The sequence below is a fragment of the Odocoileus virginianus genome, chromosome 18, assembly GCF_023699985.2.
Source record: "Odocoileus virginianus isolate 20LAN1187 ecotype Illinois chromosome 18, Ovbor_1.2, whole genome shotgun sequence".
NCBI lineage: Eukaryota > Metazoa > Chordata > Mammalia > Artiodactyla > Cervidae > Odocoileus > Odocoileus virginianus.
Window position 1 is genome coordinate 20,020,202 of NC_069691.1, and position 16,810 is coordinate 20,037,011.

General features: G+C 38.6%; 1 protein-coding gene across 4 annotated transcripts in view; it reads right to left on the minus strand.

The window, feature by feature from the left end:
• PUM3 (pumilio RNA binding family member 3) overlaps positions 1-16,810 on the minus strand; it is a 42,991-nt gene that overhangs the window by 23,037 nt on the left and 3,144 nt on the right. For all 4 annotated transcript variants that reach the window (XM_070480413.1, XM_070480415.1, XM_070480414.1 and 1 more), the window contains 9 exons: positions 14,270-14,361; positions 13,292-13,510; positions 9,060-9,195; positions 8,389-8,464; positions 4,180-4,273; positions 3,861-3,927; positions 2,526-2,700; positions 1,455-1,558; positions 448-526 (listed from right to left, as the gene is read on the minus strand). In XM_070480413.1, the coding sequence (XP_070336514.1) occupies positions 448-526; positions 1,455-1,558; positions 2,526-2,700; positions 3,861-3,927; positions 4,180-4,273; positions 8,389-8,464; positions 9,060-9,195; positions 13,292-13,510; positions 14,270-14,351 (1,032 nt within the window). In that variant the 5' untranslated portion in view covers positions 14,352-14,361. The remainder of the gene's footprint in view (positions 1-447; positions 527-1,454; positions 1,559-2,525; positions 2,701-3,860; positions 3,928-4,179; positions 4,274-8,388; positions 8,465-9,059; positions 9,196-13,291; positions 13,511-14,269; positions 14,362-16,810) is intronic.

Consider the following 16,810-nt stretch of genomic DNA (forward strand, 5'->3'; position numbering starts at 1 on the left):
GTCTTTCACGGTCCATTTAGTTTTACCTAAGTATCCTCCAGTCACCTTTTAACACCAATATAATTTTTTTTGTATCAATAAAGGTGAATTTCAAACTCCTTGAATGCTGAATATTCCTCCATGTGTTAGTTAATTTTCTGATTATGTTAAGCTAGAGTATACTCTCTAGATTGTAATTAAAATATGAAAATTCAATGGAACTGATAAAACTATGGTCAGGTCTACTGTCTTTCTAGCAAAAGTCTAAATGGAATTTAGTCTAAATTCCATAGACTAAAAAGTCTAAATGGAAGAAGGCGACTTCTTCAAAGGAAGTAGAGAGTATTATCTTTTCAATAAGGAAACAATTCTTTAAAAATTTCAAAAACCAATAAACATCAAAGCAGTATTTCACATTTTTACTCAGCATTCAATGTTTCAGTTTAAAAACTAAAACCAAGAACTTACTGATCTTAGCTTTGGGGGTGCATAGGTGAAAAAGTCCAAAAATACTTTATGTACCAGTGAGTGCTTAATCACAGCTTCTCTGAAAACAGAAAAAAAGAGTCAGAAATGGTAGTATAATAATACAGAGGTAGGTAACCTTTGTTGCCCTAAAATAATCAAAACAACTGAAATGGTTTTAGCAAACGTCATTTGTAATAGATTATCTTCAGCAACACCAAGACTTGAAAAAAAACTTTCAGACCTATAAAAATAGTGCCATCTACAACCAAGACCAGACTATAAATTTCTAGTACCTAATCAGCAAATATGAAATTACTGTTCAAAATATATTCAATTTTCTTAAATAAAGCCATTAACTTTCTTTTACCCAACAATGGACACGTGATTAGAAATCCACATGTGGACTATATTTTAATGGCTATTTTCTTTTTGTCACACCTCCTTTATAATGTATCTGTTTCACAAAAACATTTCAGCAGTTAAAACCTAAACAGATCAAAACAGTATCAGCAATTGCAACAACACCTAATTGGTCCAAACCTCCTAGTGTGACACATGATGAATTCAGATATACAGTGTAGGTTAATGATCAGGTACCAAATTTAAGTTCACATGGAATATCCAAGTAGAAGGCAATAAGCTGTTTTTAATGGAAAAGCACTGCTCTGAGCACTTTGGAAATATTAACTTGTTTAATTTTCATAAAACTCTATGAAATAAATACTATTATCATAATTATATGGGTAGGGAAACTAACGCACAGAAAAGTTAAATTGCCAAAGGGCACAGAATCAGTAATTGAGGGAAGCACCAGGATTCACAACCCAGGAAGGGCTCAGAGCAATGCCCTAATGCCAAGTAGGCCACATGCATGGACTTTTAAGTCTCACAATCCAATTTATATAGTAGACCGTAACTGGCAAACTATTTACCTTTCCTATGCAAAGGCTACATAAAACTTTTCCCTTTCAAATGCTATTTGTTAATAAAAAAAAACGTTTTCTTACTTTTGGGCCATTGGAGTTAGAATCTGTTTCATTTCATCCATGATAAGCTCTAATTTTTCTGGCTGTACCTCTAATACTTTGTCCAGAGTTGGGTGATCTGCTGACTGCAAGAGAAGAAAAATCAAACCCCTCTAAATTTGATCGTGTTTCTCCAACTTTAGAACAAAGAAAATCAATTAGAGTCATTTTACATAAACTTAAATTTTTAGATTTCCCATAACAAAAGCACCTCTGTAGATACACTCAGGGTAATTCCTGATTATCTCATTCTCATTTGATATACACCATCGTACTTACAGGCTAAATAACCAATCAACTCAACAAGTCAGCCAGTAAAGACCTGCCAAGCACTTAACAAGTGCCTATTCACAAGGTCAAGTAGTCAGTTAACAAATTCTTGCTACCATGTGTTTTGTGATTAGCTGGACATTCCTAGAGGGACTGTGACAAAGAAGCACTAAGTTCAAGCCAGGAGCTGAACCTGCCCAGCAGAAGCAACCCAGGAACCAATCCATCTCCCTTGAGATAAATGTGTATACTTGTGTCTAAGGTCTGCACCAGATCCCTTAACTGTCCTAGTCCCACCACTAGCCTTGTAGTACACCCAGGGTTGGGTCTCTCTACCCTGCGTCCTCTCCCCGTAGGACCCGGAGAAGGGTCATCCACAGCCAACACGGAGCTCGATGCCCTTGAACCAGGGCTGGTTAGCAGGTGTTTACAAAGCTCCACTGATGACTAAGAACCTTCTCCCTGGGTCTATCTGACTACTCTAGCAACAGAAGTGCTGAAGCGTACTTCTAGGACAGAAGTTCAAGAGCACCTGCGAAGGAGCAACACAGGCAGTTTTAATTTATAGGGGATTTAAAGATCGTGCTCTGGGAAAGAGAAATTTAAGTATGATCACTTGCTCAATAACCAGAGACAAAACACTCCAAGAGGATAAAGGCTAGGGGACAGTCTCTTAAAGGACCAACCAAAGGAAAAAAATATTCTGAAAATAGGGCACTGGAAGGTAAAGAACAGCACAAAGGAAAAGTAAGTCTCGAGGAAAAAACTGCCTTGAAGCAGCACCTTGTAAAGCTGGAACGTGTTCCCATAGAGTTCTTCTGTCAGCATGTTCCGCTGCTCCAGGATGGCCTTGTCATTGTAGGCGTACTCCACAATGGCAGACGCTTCCGCGTGCCGCAGGAGCTTCCTCACGTGGCCTTTAAAGCTTCGCATTACCTCTGCGATCTGTGCTTTGCTCCTAAACCCGATGTGACCACAGGAAAAGTAAGTGATACAAGGAGAAAGCTGGGTGGTGACAAAACACAACGCACTTCTCCTGAGACCTCTCATCATTGTGTGTGTGTGGGGGGTGGGGGGGGGGGGCAGTGACTACCCCAGAGAAATGCTGTGAGAAGGAAAATCAAATTGCCTTGTATTTCTACCTTGTATTTCCTTGCTATTTTCCCTCTTTTTGGCCATGCTGTGCAAATTATGGGAATCTTAGTTCTCCAACCAGGGATTAAACCCAGGCCCTCAGAAATGAAAGCATCCTAACCACTGGACCACCAGCAAATTTTCTATGTGACTTGGGGGGTAGCCTGCCTAGGTTTGAAACCTGGCTCCGCTGACCAGCTAAAAGTGCCTGAACAAAGTATTTAACTGCCCTGTGCTTCAGCTTCTTCAGTCATAAAACAAAGAATACGGTTACTGTGAGGATAAATGAGTTAAGACACGCTGAGAACTGTAACCAGCACATAGTAAGTGCTCAATAAATGTCAGTTCCCATCAGGAAACTGTTTAGCTTGAAAGAAGCTGGGTAGAAGGAGAAAAGGAGAAGGTAAAAGTCAAAGATGCAGGATAATAGGAATAAAACATATTCCAGGATTCTCTTTTAAAGCAGGACTTAATCACAAGTATTTCTATTCTATCCTAAAATAATCAAGAGGCCAATAATTCTAGTCAGGAATACAGTTTTTAGGAATTTTCCAGCTGTACTGCTTTGCTGTTGGTTAGCACACTTTGGCACATTATTATACTAGGGAGGGCAAGACAAGTATTAATTCCACCTGGTTTAGGAAATCCTCCTATCTTGACATTTCCTAACCCACTTACCCTGGTTAGGTCTACTCACTTGCCCCTCCCACCACTCCAACCTCTAAATAACTAGTGACTAATTACAAGTTTATTATAACCATTTCTCTTCTTCCAGGACTTCAAGATACACTTGTAAGGTCAAAGAAGGCAATACTACCTTCTACATTATTTCAATAACTGTTTTTTAAGACCATGCTCCTTGCAAACATCTGCTTAAGGCTACTATTATGGTCACAGATTTTTAGGAAACATTTACTTGCACACAATAGGTTATCCAAATCTTAAAAAAACTAATTAAAATATTTTATAAATAAAACAACTCACCCATACATGAGAAACTTCTTAACAATATTTCTGGAATATTTAGCTTTACTTAACTCAACCAAATCACCTGAAAAACAAAATACATTACAATGATGGGGTAACCTCCAGAAACAAGGAGAGAACTGAACGCACAATCCTGGGAACACAAACAAATAGCTCCCTATTTGTCCCAGGCAAAAAGCAAACAAAAACAGAAAAGGTCCTGCAGAGGACGCTCTTGCTATTCCTCAACAGAATTCTTTTTCAACACAGTGTTGAGTATTTCAGGAGAAAACAAGCAACTTTATACCATTGATTACAAAATACATATACGAAATACCTCGCAGTTCTTCAAAAGCCTGTTTCCTTTGCTCTTCATTGCCAAACTGAATGTAACACTGGATCACACGAGTTGAATCGTGCGCAAATGCAATCTGTAGGAAAACAGTTGGGGCCTTTAGACAAATTCTCTCTGAAAATGTATGTTTCTATCATATTACTTATGTTGTATTGCTCCCTCTTTTACAACCCCTTGTGAGAAAAAAAAATAGGATCTTCATGGCTAATCAAATCTACATTACTTGGGAGTAAAATTCTTTATTTAAGTGTTCAGAATGGCACTCTTTGGTTTTGCTAGCTACTTTATGGCACTGAGATAGGACTGGATTTAACTATTTTTAAAGATTTTATAAAAAAAAAAAAGATTTTATCATTATAATTAAAACCAAACCAAATCTGTACAATCATTACACATACTGTATTTCTCATTTCTCTGACAGTTACTTTCCCTAAAAGAGGAATTTTCCAGTGCAAAAAGTCTATTACACTGTGATTTTTTTTTAAAATATAAACGATCTAGGAATGGTTGGCTTTGACAACCAAAGTCTTGCTACATAAATAATTATATCCAGATACACACTGGCAATTATATTATGAGCTAATCACTCCATTTCTCACATTTTCATTATAATTCCTGAATATACATCCAGTTATATTCCTAGAAAAGTATTTCAAACCTGATTCTCCAACCTTAACCCCCTCACAACTACTGGATGGATTAGATCCTCATGGATGGACCTGCTGATCAATTTTCTAAAGCAATAACCAGAGATAATCAGTCATGCAATATTACTTTTTATATACTAGTCTATTTTAATAGTGCTTATTACCTGTTCCTAAGTCTGTCTTTAAATTTTTTAATTCTAACAAATCAGAAGGTAAAGGTGTATCTTCATCAAAGTCACAGATTGCAGAAGAATTTGCCTAAGGGAGGTCTGTTTAGACTTTTTTCATAAAAATTTAAAAATAATTTTTAAAAATCAGTCTGAGATTTCCCTCGTGGTCCAGTGGTTAAGAACCCACCTGCCAATGCAGGGGACATGGGTTCAATCCCCGGCCTGGGAAGACCCCACACACTGTGGGACAACTAGGCCCATGTGCGACAGCTACTGAGCCTGTGTTCTAGAGGTGGCAGCTGCTACTACTGAAGCCCATGTGCCTAGAGCCCATGCTCTGCAACAAGAGACGTCACTGCAATGAGAAGCCTCTGCACCACCACTACAGTAGACGCTGTGTGTCCCAGCTAGAGAAAGCTCAGGTGCGGCAACAAAGACCCAGTGCAGCCATAAATAAATAAATAGAAGAATTTTTTTAAAATTAGGCTGTTTTGTGCATATATTGATTACCTACTATGTAACCAATGTATGTGGTTTAAATGTATTTTTCCGATGTAGACTTAAAAGTGAGTCGGTGTTAAGAAACTTGCTATCCTTACACTCTGGAATGAATTTCTTTGAGCCCAGATGCTGTTGTTGTTCTCCACCCACCGCCGCACCCCCACCCCCCCCCCCGCCCCGCATTTGCCATGCAGTAATGGGGCCAGATGCCATGATCTTAGTTTTCTTAATATTTTGTTTGAAGCTGGTTCTTTCACTCTCCTCCTTAACCCTCATCAAGAGGCTCTTTAGCTCCTCTTCGCTTTCTGCCATTAGAGTGGTATCATCCACATATCTGAGGTTGTTGATATTTCTCCCACCTATCTTGATTCCAGCCTGTAACTCATCCAAACTGCCACTTCTCATGATGTGCTCAGTGTATATCACATCTCATGATGTGACAGCAGACAGCCCTGTCATACTCCTTTCATAATCTTGAACCAATTAGTTGTTCCACACTTGCTTCTTGTTCCATAACACATACACATTTCTCAGGAGACAGGTAAGATGGTCTGATATTCCCATCTCTTTAAGAGCTTTCCAGTTTGTTATGATCCACACAGTCAAAGGCTTCAGTGTAGTCAATGAAACAGAGGTAGATGTTTTTCTGGAATTCCAGAGCTTTCTCTGTGATCCAGCAAATGTTGGCAATTTTCTCTCTGATTCCTCTTCCTTTTCTAAACCCTGCTTAGACATCTGGTAATTTTTGGTTCCCATAATGCTGAAGCCTAGCATGTAAGATTTTAACATGACCTTACTAGCATGGGAGATGAGTGCAATTGTCTGATGTTAGCACATTCTTGAGTATTACTCCTCTTGGGAACTGTGATGAGGATTGACCTTTTCCAGTCCTGTGGCCACTGCTGGGTCTTCCAGATTTGCTGACATATTGAATGTAACACTTTGATGGCATCATCCTTTAGGGTTTTGAATAGTTTTACTGGCATTCCATCACATCCACTAGCTTTATTAACAGCAGTGCTTCCTAAGGCCCACTTGACTCTGCTCTCCAGAATGTCTGGGTGACTGACCACATCATCATAGCAATCTGGTTCACTTAGATCTTTTTTGTATCATTCTTCCATGTATTCTTTACATCTCTTCTTGATCTCTTCAGTGTCTAAGTCTCTACTGTTTCTGTCATTTATTGTGCCCATCTTTGGGCAAAATATTCCTTTGATATTTCCAGTTTTCCTGAAGAGATCTCTAGTCTTTCCCCTTCTGCTGCTTTCTTCTAGTTTCATGTACAGTTCATTGAAGAAGGAGTTCTTGTCTCTCTGTGCTGTTTTTTGGAAATCTGCGTTTAGTTGGATATACTATTCCCTTTCTCCCTTGCTTCTCGCTTCTCTTCTTTCTTTAGCAATTTGTAAGGCCTCCTCAGATAACCACTCTGACTTCTTCCTTTTCTTTTTCTTTGGGATGGTCTTGTTCGCTGACTCCTGTACAATATTACGGACCTCCGTCCATAGTTCTTCAGGTACACTGTTTACAAGTTCTAATCCCTTGAATTTATCAAATGTCTAATAGGGATGATGACTAAGCTAAAGGATACAAAGTATGCACTGGTTACCATAACTGCTGGCACAGAGTAAAGAATAAATGGGCTGTCCTGTCTAAAGGCACAGATTAACTCCCAAGTCCACAGGCATCAGTAGTAACAATAACCTAAGGGTAAATGAGAAGGGTCTTGAGCGTGCATTATTTATTTATAAATTGGACATAAGAGGTTACTGATAGAGATGGCTAGTTCTATCTTGCTGGCTTTAAGAAAGCAGCAGCTGGAAACTTGCTATTGGAAGACAGTCCTTCAAATTGCAATACAGCATTTGCTTAGACCTCTGTATACGGTATGACAAAGGCAGGCCCTCAGGGTCTCCAAAGATACTGAGTCTGTTGGCTTACAAGTGAGTATCACTAAAAGGGTAAAAGTGATAGCCATTCAGTCATCTCCAATGCGGCAACCCCATGGGCTATTGCCCATCAGGTTCCTCAGTCCACGGAATTCTCCAGGCAAGAATACTGGAGTGGGTAGCTGTTTCCTTTTCCAGGGATTGAAACTGCGTCTCTTGTGTCTCCTGTGTGGCAGGTGGATTCTTTACCATCTGAGCCCTCAGGGAAGCCCAAATATCACTAAGTATTTATCCAAATACACAAGAATCAACAGAAGTTTACTATAAAACAGGATTAAACAGCAATAATGAAAATCACTTTGAAACTCCCAAATCTACTATATGTTAAAGATCTTTGCATAATGCTTATAAAGGCAAGGAAGAAAGTAATATGTTTGCTTTGCACATTCAAAATAGCCAGCATTTAGAACTTAAAGAGTTTATAGTAAGACAACCTAACAAACACTGGTGAACTAATAAATTCCCTGAGATAACTTTAAGAGAACACTGAGTGAGCGAAAGTCACTCAGTTGTGTCTGACTCTTGGCGATGCCATGGCCTATATAGTCCAGGGAATTCTCCAGGCCAGAATATCAGAGTGGGTAGCCTTTCCCTTCTCCAGGGGATCTTTCCAATCCAAGAAATCAAACTCAGGTCTCCCGCATTGCAGGCAGATTCTTTAACAGCCAAGCCAAGAGAACACTGATTTATTTTAAATAAATTATTTTAAAATGAACAGCCAAATACTTGATAGTCTTTTTGCAATTTCCCAGCAGTAAGGTCTCTATTAAATTTTTCAGAGAGATTATAAAAGGTATTTGAAAACTGAGGCCAAATATATTAAAAACAGAAACAATTTCATCTGTAATAAATAATCAACTACCCTTTACTGAGAGTGAGTCAATTTAGTTCTTAAATTTGCAACTATGAGTACGCCCTACTTACAGTTTTAATCTTCCCTTGAATCAACTTCTGCAAGTCACTCATCAACTTCACTCTTTTCTCTTTATCACAATCTTTTCTATAAAAGAGGCAGGAAACATAGCCTAAGTAAAGACATTATTTTAAACACACAAAACTAAAAACCGTACCAGTGTACATTCACACAGTTCAGTATGATCTTCCCTTCGAAGAAAGCAAACCTTTGACATTAAAATTACTATCCCAGAGCAGCTAGAGAAAAGTAATTTTCTCAAAGGCAGAAACTCATCTCACAAGGTATAATTTCATGCATCAATCTAAATCTTAACAACCAGAACTTCAAAGCAAAGCAAATAATAAAACAAATCCAAGATACCAAATATGCAAGTATTTCAAAACCTAGCCAAAAAGAACTATCCTCCATTTTCTCAGAAATTTCTCAGGAAGGATATCAAATCCATTTTAACTCTCATACAGTTTCCTAAGCAGATCTTGATGCCATCCTAATGATTCCACACATTTCTGTAAAGGGCACACATCCAGACAGTGATGCTTCTCCTGGAGTGTTATGAAAACTCCCTAAATAACTGAAGTGCTATGTCATTTATTTTAGGACATCTCACCATTTACAAAGTACACTGTTACTCCTCCATCATCTCCAAGGTCTTAATAAAGACGTCATTAGCTAGCATTACCTTCTTAAGATCTCCCAGATTTGCTTTGCCCGAACGACGATGTCATAGTTGGTTTTATCACTGAGTTGCCTGCTCTGCTTCAGTTCTTTCTTCTTTTTTTTGAATTCATCCCATTTGGGTTTCTTGGCTGCTGACTCTAGTCATTACAGAAATTATTTTCAATTACACTTAACATTCTCAGTGCCATAAACACAGCAAATTTGGTACCTATGGCAATCAGTAATCAAGATCAATACTCATTGTAGGAACAAGAAGGGGGAAAAACATTCCCTATCAACTTAAACTTTATTTCATTTTCTGAGCAGTTTACATATTTTAAATTTGGTTGATACCAACTGTTCACTCATTCAACAAATTGATTCTTAACGGAACACCTATTAAGAAAAAAGAAAGGAGACTAAAAGGATTATAAAAGCAATTAAAAAATTTTAAGCATCTTTTTCCATTGTAAAAATAAAATTTTACTTTAGAACATAAAGATCATTGGACATTAGGTATAGTCAGTTCTCAATGAAAACAGAAATTAGTCCAAGTTAACATAGGAAAAACAATAGTCACAAATTCACTATTCTGAGTGCTGTTACGTATTAAGTAATTTTTACAACAGCTCCGTGAGGTGGGTACTGTTATTATTCCCTCTCATGTCAGGGAAAGAAAGACACTGGGTAGATAAACTCCCTATCCAAGGTCACATAACTCCTACGTGGCAGACAGGATGTAAGCCCAGATATGGCTCTGAAACTTAATATTCTCTGCTACCTCTAACTCATGACAATGCACAGTGAAAATTTCTAAGTTCTCTACAATTAGGGTCATCCTAGGAAAGTATCTTTCTACTGCTTATTTTTTTATCTTCACAATCTAAGCAACTTATTAACTGAATTAAAAAAAATCCCAATGAGGCCAAACAAAGAACAACTTAATAAGATGGGTATTATTTACATGAGTACCCTGCAAAGAACCCTAAAGAGAATTGGTTATTTCTAGATACTGCCCCTTCTCTGATTAGAAAATAAATTAAAAAAACAAAATTCTGCTATAATCTTAAAACCTAGAGACTAAAATTTCATTTCCTTCTTGTCTTTTCCCGCCACACATATTTTATATTAATTTCCTTGATGTTTTTCTCCAAAGAAGACATACAGATGGCTAACACATGAAAAATGGTCAAAATCACTCATTATCAGAGAAATTCAAATCAAAACCACAATGAGGCACCATTACACGCCAGTCAGAATGGCTGCTATCCAAAAATCTACAAGCAATAAATGCTGGAGAGGGTGTGGAGAAAAGGGAACCCTCTTACACTGTTGGTGGGAATGCAAACTAGTACAGCCACTATGGAGAACAGTGTGGAGATTCCTTAAAAAACTGGAAATAGAACTGCCATATGACCCAGCAATCCCACTTCTGGGCATACACACCGAGGAAACCAGATCTGAAAGAGACACGTGCACCCCAATGTTCATCGCAGCACTGTTTATAATAGCCAGGACATGGAAGCAACCTAGATGCCCATCAGCAGACGAATGGATAGGAAAGCTGTGGTACGTATACACAGTGGAATATTACTCGGCCATTAAAAAGAATACATTTGAATCAGTTCTAATGAGATGGATAAAACTGGAGCCCATTATACAGAGTGAAGTAAGCCAGAAAGATAAACACCAATACAGTATACTAACGCATATATATGGAATTTAGAAAGACGGTAATGATGACCCTTTATGTGAGACAGCAAAAGAGACGCAGATGTGAAGAACAGACTTTTGGACTCTATGGGAGAAGGCAAGGGTGGGATGATCTGAGAGAACAGCATCGAAACATGTATATTATCAAGTGTGAAACAGATCGCCAGTCCAGGTTGGATGCATGAGACAAGTGCTTGGGGCTGGTGCACTGGGATGACCCAGACGGATGGGATGGGGAGGGAGGTGGGAAGGGGGTTCAGGATGGGGAACACATGTAAATCCATGGCTGATTCATGTCAATGTATGGCAAAAACCACTACAATACTGTAAAGTAATTAGCCTCCAACTAATAAAAATAAATGGAAAATAATAATAATAATAATGATAATTTCCTTAATGTCTTTACTTAAACATTATTATACTCTAGGTATTCTTCCATGAAACTAAATATTCCTCAAGAATGTAATTTTTAATGGCATATCATATACTACAATGTATTTTACTCCCCTTACTGCTCACTTACTTATTCCCAATCTAATAAACAGAGGATTACAGGCAACAGAGGCATATTTACTATTAATATTAGGACATCATATACTATACAGCAGGGGATAGTAACCGATCCACAGTTCACTTAATTGTAAAAATATCTGGGCACCCTTGACATATGCCATGTTGGGCTGCAGTAGATATAACCAATTTTGGGAATGACTAGTATCCAGTCCCCCTCAGTTGCTGGTATTAAAATGAGAAAATCAGAGTTCCACTTTGAGATGCAGAGAACTTATCTCCTATAGCAAAAGGAACAAGGGCCACTCTTTAATGAGAATGTGTGTGCACTTAAAATGCAGGTATCAAGAATGCCAGCGTGGGGACATCCCTGGTGGTCCAGTGGTTAAGAATCCTCCTTCTGATGAAGGGAACGTGGGTTCGATCCCTGGTCAGGGAATCCCAAGTGCTGTTGGGCAACTAAGCCTGTGAGCTGCAACTGGATAGCTCATGCTCTCTAGAACATGGGCTGCAACAAGAGAAGCCCGCACATCACAACAAAGACCCAGCACAGTCAAAAAATAAGAAAATTAAAAAAAAAAAAGAATACCAGTGTGGAAAGGAAGAATTGGGATCTATGAGAGAAGCAAGGTAAGAGTAGATAGGCAATAGAAACTGGAAGAAAAGGAGAAAAGAGAAACGGGCTAGACCAAGAAAAAGTCCTTTAGGCCTCATGAGAAATAATGAAAATTTCCCTCCTTTCCTCCCTCCCTACGTCTCTGTCTTAAGGCTGCTGTCCCTCCAGTGAGCAGCCCTAAGCAGAGCAGAGAGCAAGGACCAGGGCTAAAGGACTGGCTAAGGGACAGGCTAAGAAGGCCCCTTGGCAGCGGTCTCAGTTGGCAGCAAAAGGGCAGTGCCAGGCTCCAGCATGCTGGAGAAAAAGGGAATGAAAGACAGCAGAGAAAGTCTCCTGATGCCGCAGAGAAAGCACCTGCAGGTCAGCAAGATTTACAGCACCTTGGTTGTACAACAGAGAGCAACGCTCTGAGTTAGAGACCACCCCTTGAACATCACCATGATGAAGAGAGTAGTAGTTTGTTTCAACAGACAAAGAAGAGCCTGGCCAGCACTTCTAATCAGTTAGCAACCTAGCCTGCACCACTTCAGGTCAAATCTATCATGTGTATTATATACCTTCTCTGGAACGGTTTACCAGGTCTGAGCCACATGATAAGCTGGTACTCTTAGAATGGCCTGAACTCTATGACAGCAGTATTTACATGTTTCTCATTTACCAGGACACTGGTTATTTAAGGCTGGCTTCCATGCTGATTACCTGGGGCTTGTACCCTCACTGGTTATTAATTTCTTTTCACTGTCTCTTGATGACAGTGTGCAGAAAACTCAAGTATTTGTTTGCTGAATGAATGAGTTCATTAATGTCAGCCTACAGAAAGGAATGCTTCATTGAGATTCCAATGTATAAAGCCCATTACAACTTAGCCTAACTCCACAGCCAGGGGAATTTAGCAAGGTCCTAGGAATTCTAAGCACTAGAGGACAATTTTGTAAAAATAAATAAGACCCTAATAGCAACTCTGGAAAGTAAAAATAAAGACAGTAGTAGCAACCCTGGAAAATGGAGAAGATGCTTTCTGATGTTTATTTAATCCCATCTACCACCTTCCCATCTCTACCCGAGATACTGCCTGTCACGGAACAAGAACAGGAGGTCTCTAACAGACTTCAAGAGTCCCTGTGCACAATGGTTCGGGCACGGCAGGTCAGTTCAGTCTCTCAGTCGTGTCCGACTCTTTGCAACCCCATGAACTGCAGCACACAGGGCCTCCCTGTCCGTCACCACTCCCGGAGCCTACCCAAACTAATATCCATTGAGTCGGTGATGCCATCCAACCATCTCATCCTCTGTCGTCCCCTTCTCCTCCTGCTCTCAATCTTTCCCAGCATCAGGGTCTTTTCCAATGAGTCAGCTCTTCACATCAGACAGGGCAAGGTTTGTGCAAAAACCACGCTAAAGAAATCAGTGCTTACCATCACTTTTACTGTCTGGCTGGAATTTCCTCTTCTGGTTGAATTTATTTGCCTGCTGGAATTTGTTCTTTGGTATTTTATCCCCTTGCTGCTTATTCTTGAACTGCTTCACACCTTTTTTCCCAGGTTTTGTGGCAGTTTTCTCAAAGTTCTTAGATCTGATTTTAGGTCCACCTTCCTTAACAACTTTTTTGGCGAATGTCTTTGAAGAACCTGAATCTAGTGACAATAATAAATAATTATTAGTTCAATGATCCTGGGCCTGGATCTTTTATCCACTGGGCTCTATTTGTTACAGAACATTACACATTTTTTAATGAAACATACTTTGTCCTTCTCTCAAAATGGAGCACAGAAGGACTTAAAAAATTACAACAAAATTTAAAAACTTCCTCTGATGATAAAATTATAACACAGGCTCATTATAGAAAGCCTACAAAGTATAGAAATACATAGTAAAAACTATTCATGATTCTACAGATAACCCACTATTGTCAGGTAGGTATATTTCTGTTTTAAGCACACATCACAAGATGAGATATTATTTATGTCTTCATGTGTGTGTGTATTTTGGGGGTTAACGACATAATAGGAGTTTAAGAATAAAATGAACATTTAGAACTTAGAAAGTACATCATATAGACAAATTCAAAATGTTTATATCGCAAACTTTCTAGCTGCAAGAAAAAAAACACAAAGACTGCTTAGGAAATTAGTCACTGATACAATTCTTGACTTTTCTATTTTGCAATACTGACACCTGATGGAATAGTAAAGACATCACAATTAGAAATCCTGAAGATTTGGCTTGCCAGTAAACACATTAATCACTCATACACAGTGACACTTTGTCCACTATTTTAATCCTTACTCTAACCCATGAATAGATTGGAATCTGCTACATCCCCTCTCATCCCACCAAACCCTGCCTCCAAGAGACAAAACAACCACATGGGAAGCATGTTTTGAGTATCTTACCATTGTTTTTATGAAATTTGTTTTTTTCTTGTGATGTCTTTGTATCTTTACCTGTTAATTTTTTTTTCCCTTTGACTTCCATTATAGAAACTCTGGAAAACAAAAACAAAATCCAGAAATGATCACTAAATTGCTCTCATCCAATAAAGGTCCTTAGTCGTCACTGCCCCATTTACTCCTTGACCACAGATGCAGGACAAATTATCTGTGTCCATGAGGAGTCCAGGAACTACACAATCACTATTTCTAAGATTGAAAAAGTAAAATTACACACCAATACAGAAATAAGAACACCCCCCCACATACACACCTGAACTAGTGAGTGATGTTTTGGAGGCAACATTATAGTGACAGTAAAGGTTACAAATAAATCATTATTTTACACTAAGCAGACTACAACTGTCAGTGTTTGCATTTCTGACAACAGCAGGAGGATTTTTGTGACAAGAAACTGACAATATTACCATTTCCCCAGCCAGGAACAAACAATACACTACATTTAATCACATTCAAATTTAATGAAATGATACAAAAGATTATCTAAAAGTTTCCTATGTAACCCAATGTAGCTAAAACAAAAAACAACTTCAAATGTTGTTATTCTTTTAGAGGCAACTAAGAGTTTTCAAAGACCTCCAAGATAAGACTGTTGACATACAGAATATTTCATTTTAAAGGAATCTGGCTAGCAGGCTATTTCTGGATTGAGACCCCACTGTGCACAGGGCAAATAACAGACAACCCTTCAGCTGCCCAAAGCTCCAGAAAGCAGAATTTATTAAGAACAAAAGCTACTATGTGTTGTCTATTTCTGTACCTTCCAAAGTTGCATGTTCAACTCATTTCAAAATATCTAAAGCTGACCCTCTAGAGTAGATGTAAGGGATCCTTGACAATTCCAGATCTTTCTAGACAAGAATTGTCCACTGAAGAACAACACATTTCTCAAAATATTAATAGGTACTAGAAAAAAGGGTTCTGGAGTGAAAGGCATTTAGGAAACACTTAAATGAAAACAATTAATGAGGCTTCTTTAAGGAAAATCAGATTCTTAGATTCTTTTAATTTGCTAATTTAAGCCATTAATCACCAAGCACAAGCTAAAGTAAGCAGGATTTTCTAACCAGGTTGAACCACTTTTTCCTGGAACATCACAAGGGACCAGTAGGGTCCCAAAGAACACTCTGGAAAATGAATGGCCTCTGAATTAGTTTCCTGAGACCTTCATAACCACTTCTGCATCCCTCAGCTCCTCTATGCATGAACTTTCTATTTTGATATGTTTAGTTTTAGAGAAGAGATGGGAAAGATACACAGAAAGTTACAGTATATCCCTGTTTCCCCTAATGTGAACAACTTACCATGAGGCATTAACCAAAACTAAGAACCTTAATATAATGCTAAATTTGGATTTTGATAGCTTTTCCACTAATGTCTTTTTTCTATTAATATTCCAGAATTTGTTGTTGTTGTTGTTCAATCGCTAACTCGCCTCTTTTTTGACCCCATGGACTGAGGCCCGCTAGGTTACTCTGTCCACGCGATTTTCCAGGCAAGAATACTGGAGTGGGTTGCATTTCCTTCTCCAGGGGATCTTCCTGACCTGGGGATTAAACTAAATTTAGTTTCCTGCTTGGCACGTAGATTGTTTACCACTGAGTCACCTGGGAAGCCCATACTTTGCATCTAATTGAGTCTTCTTTTAATTTCCACTAATCTGTGGCAGTTTATCAGTTTTCCCTTGTTTCTCATGACCAAGACTGGCACTGTGCAGAATGAATATCCCACATTGGGGGTGGGTCTGACATTTTCCCATGAATCTACTGATACTACGGATTTCAGGGAAGAATACCATAGAGAAGAAGTGCCCTTCTCAACCCATCACATTAGGAGAAACATGATATTGACATGACTAGGGTTAGTAACCTTAATCACTTGGTTAAGGGTAGGATTTGCCAGGTGTCTCCACTGTAATGTTACTGTTTCCCTTTCTATACTCTTGTTTATTAAAAGCAAGTTACTAAATTCAGCCCAAGCTGAAGAGGAGGGGAATTAAGCTCCACTTCCTAGAGTGGGGAGTATTAAAGAATTTGAATCAAGACAGTAAAATCTCCATAGCGATTAATAAATATTTTGCATGATATATTTTGAGAGCATGCAAATATCCTGTATCTTCCACTGATTTAATATTCTCCACTGGATCCTGCCTGCAGCAATTACTGTGGTGTTTTAAGGGTGACTATCTTCCTTCTTACTTTTACCTTTATTATTTTGAATTCTTCTGTAGGTAAACTTCATTCCTTCTCTCCATTTATTTCATCATTTACATCAGTATGGTCTCAAAGACATTTTATTACTTGGGTTATGGACTCATAGTGTCTTTATTTTGTTGCTAAAACTATTCCAGTTTTGAGAGCTCTAAGTTTCTGTGTCCTTTTACCGTGGTCCATCCTTTGTTCTTCTTAGCACGTCTTTAATTTCTGGCACTTCTTCCATGTTTACCCCTTCGGATCCCTGCACAAGTCCTAAAGTCAGTCATTC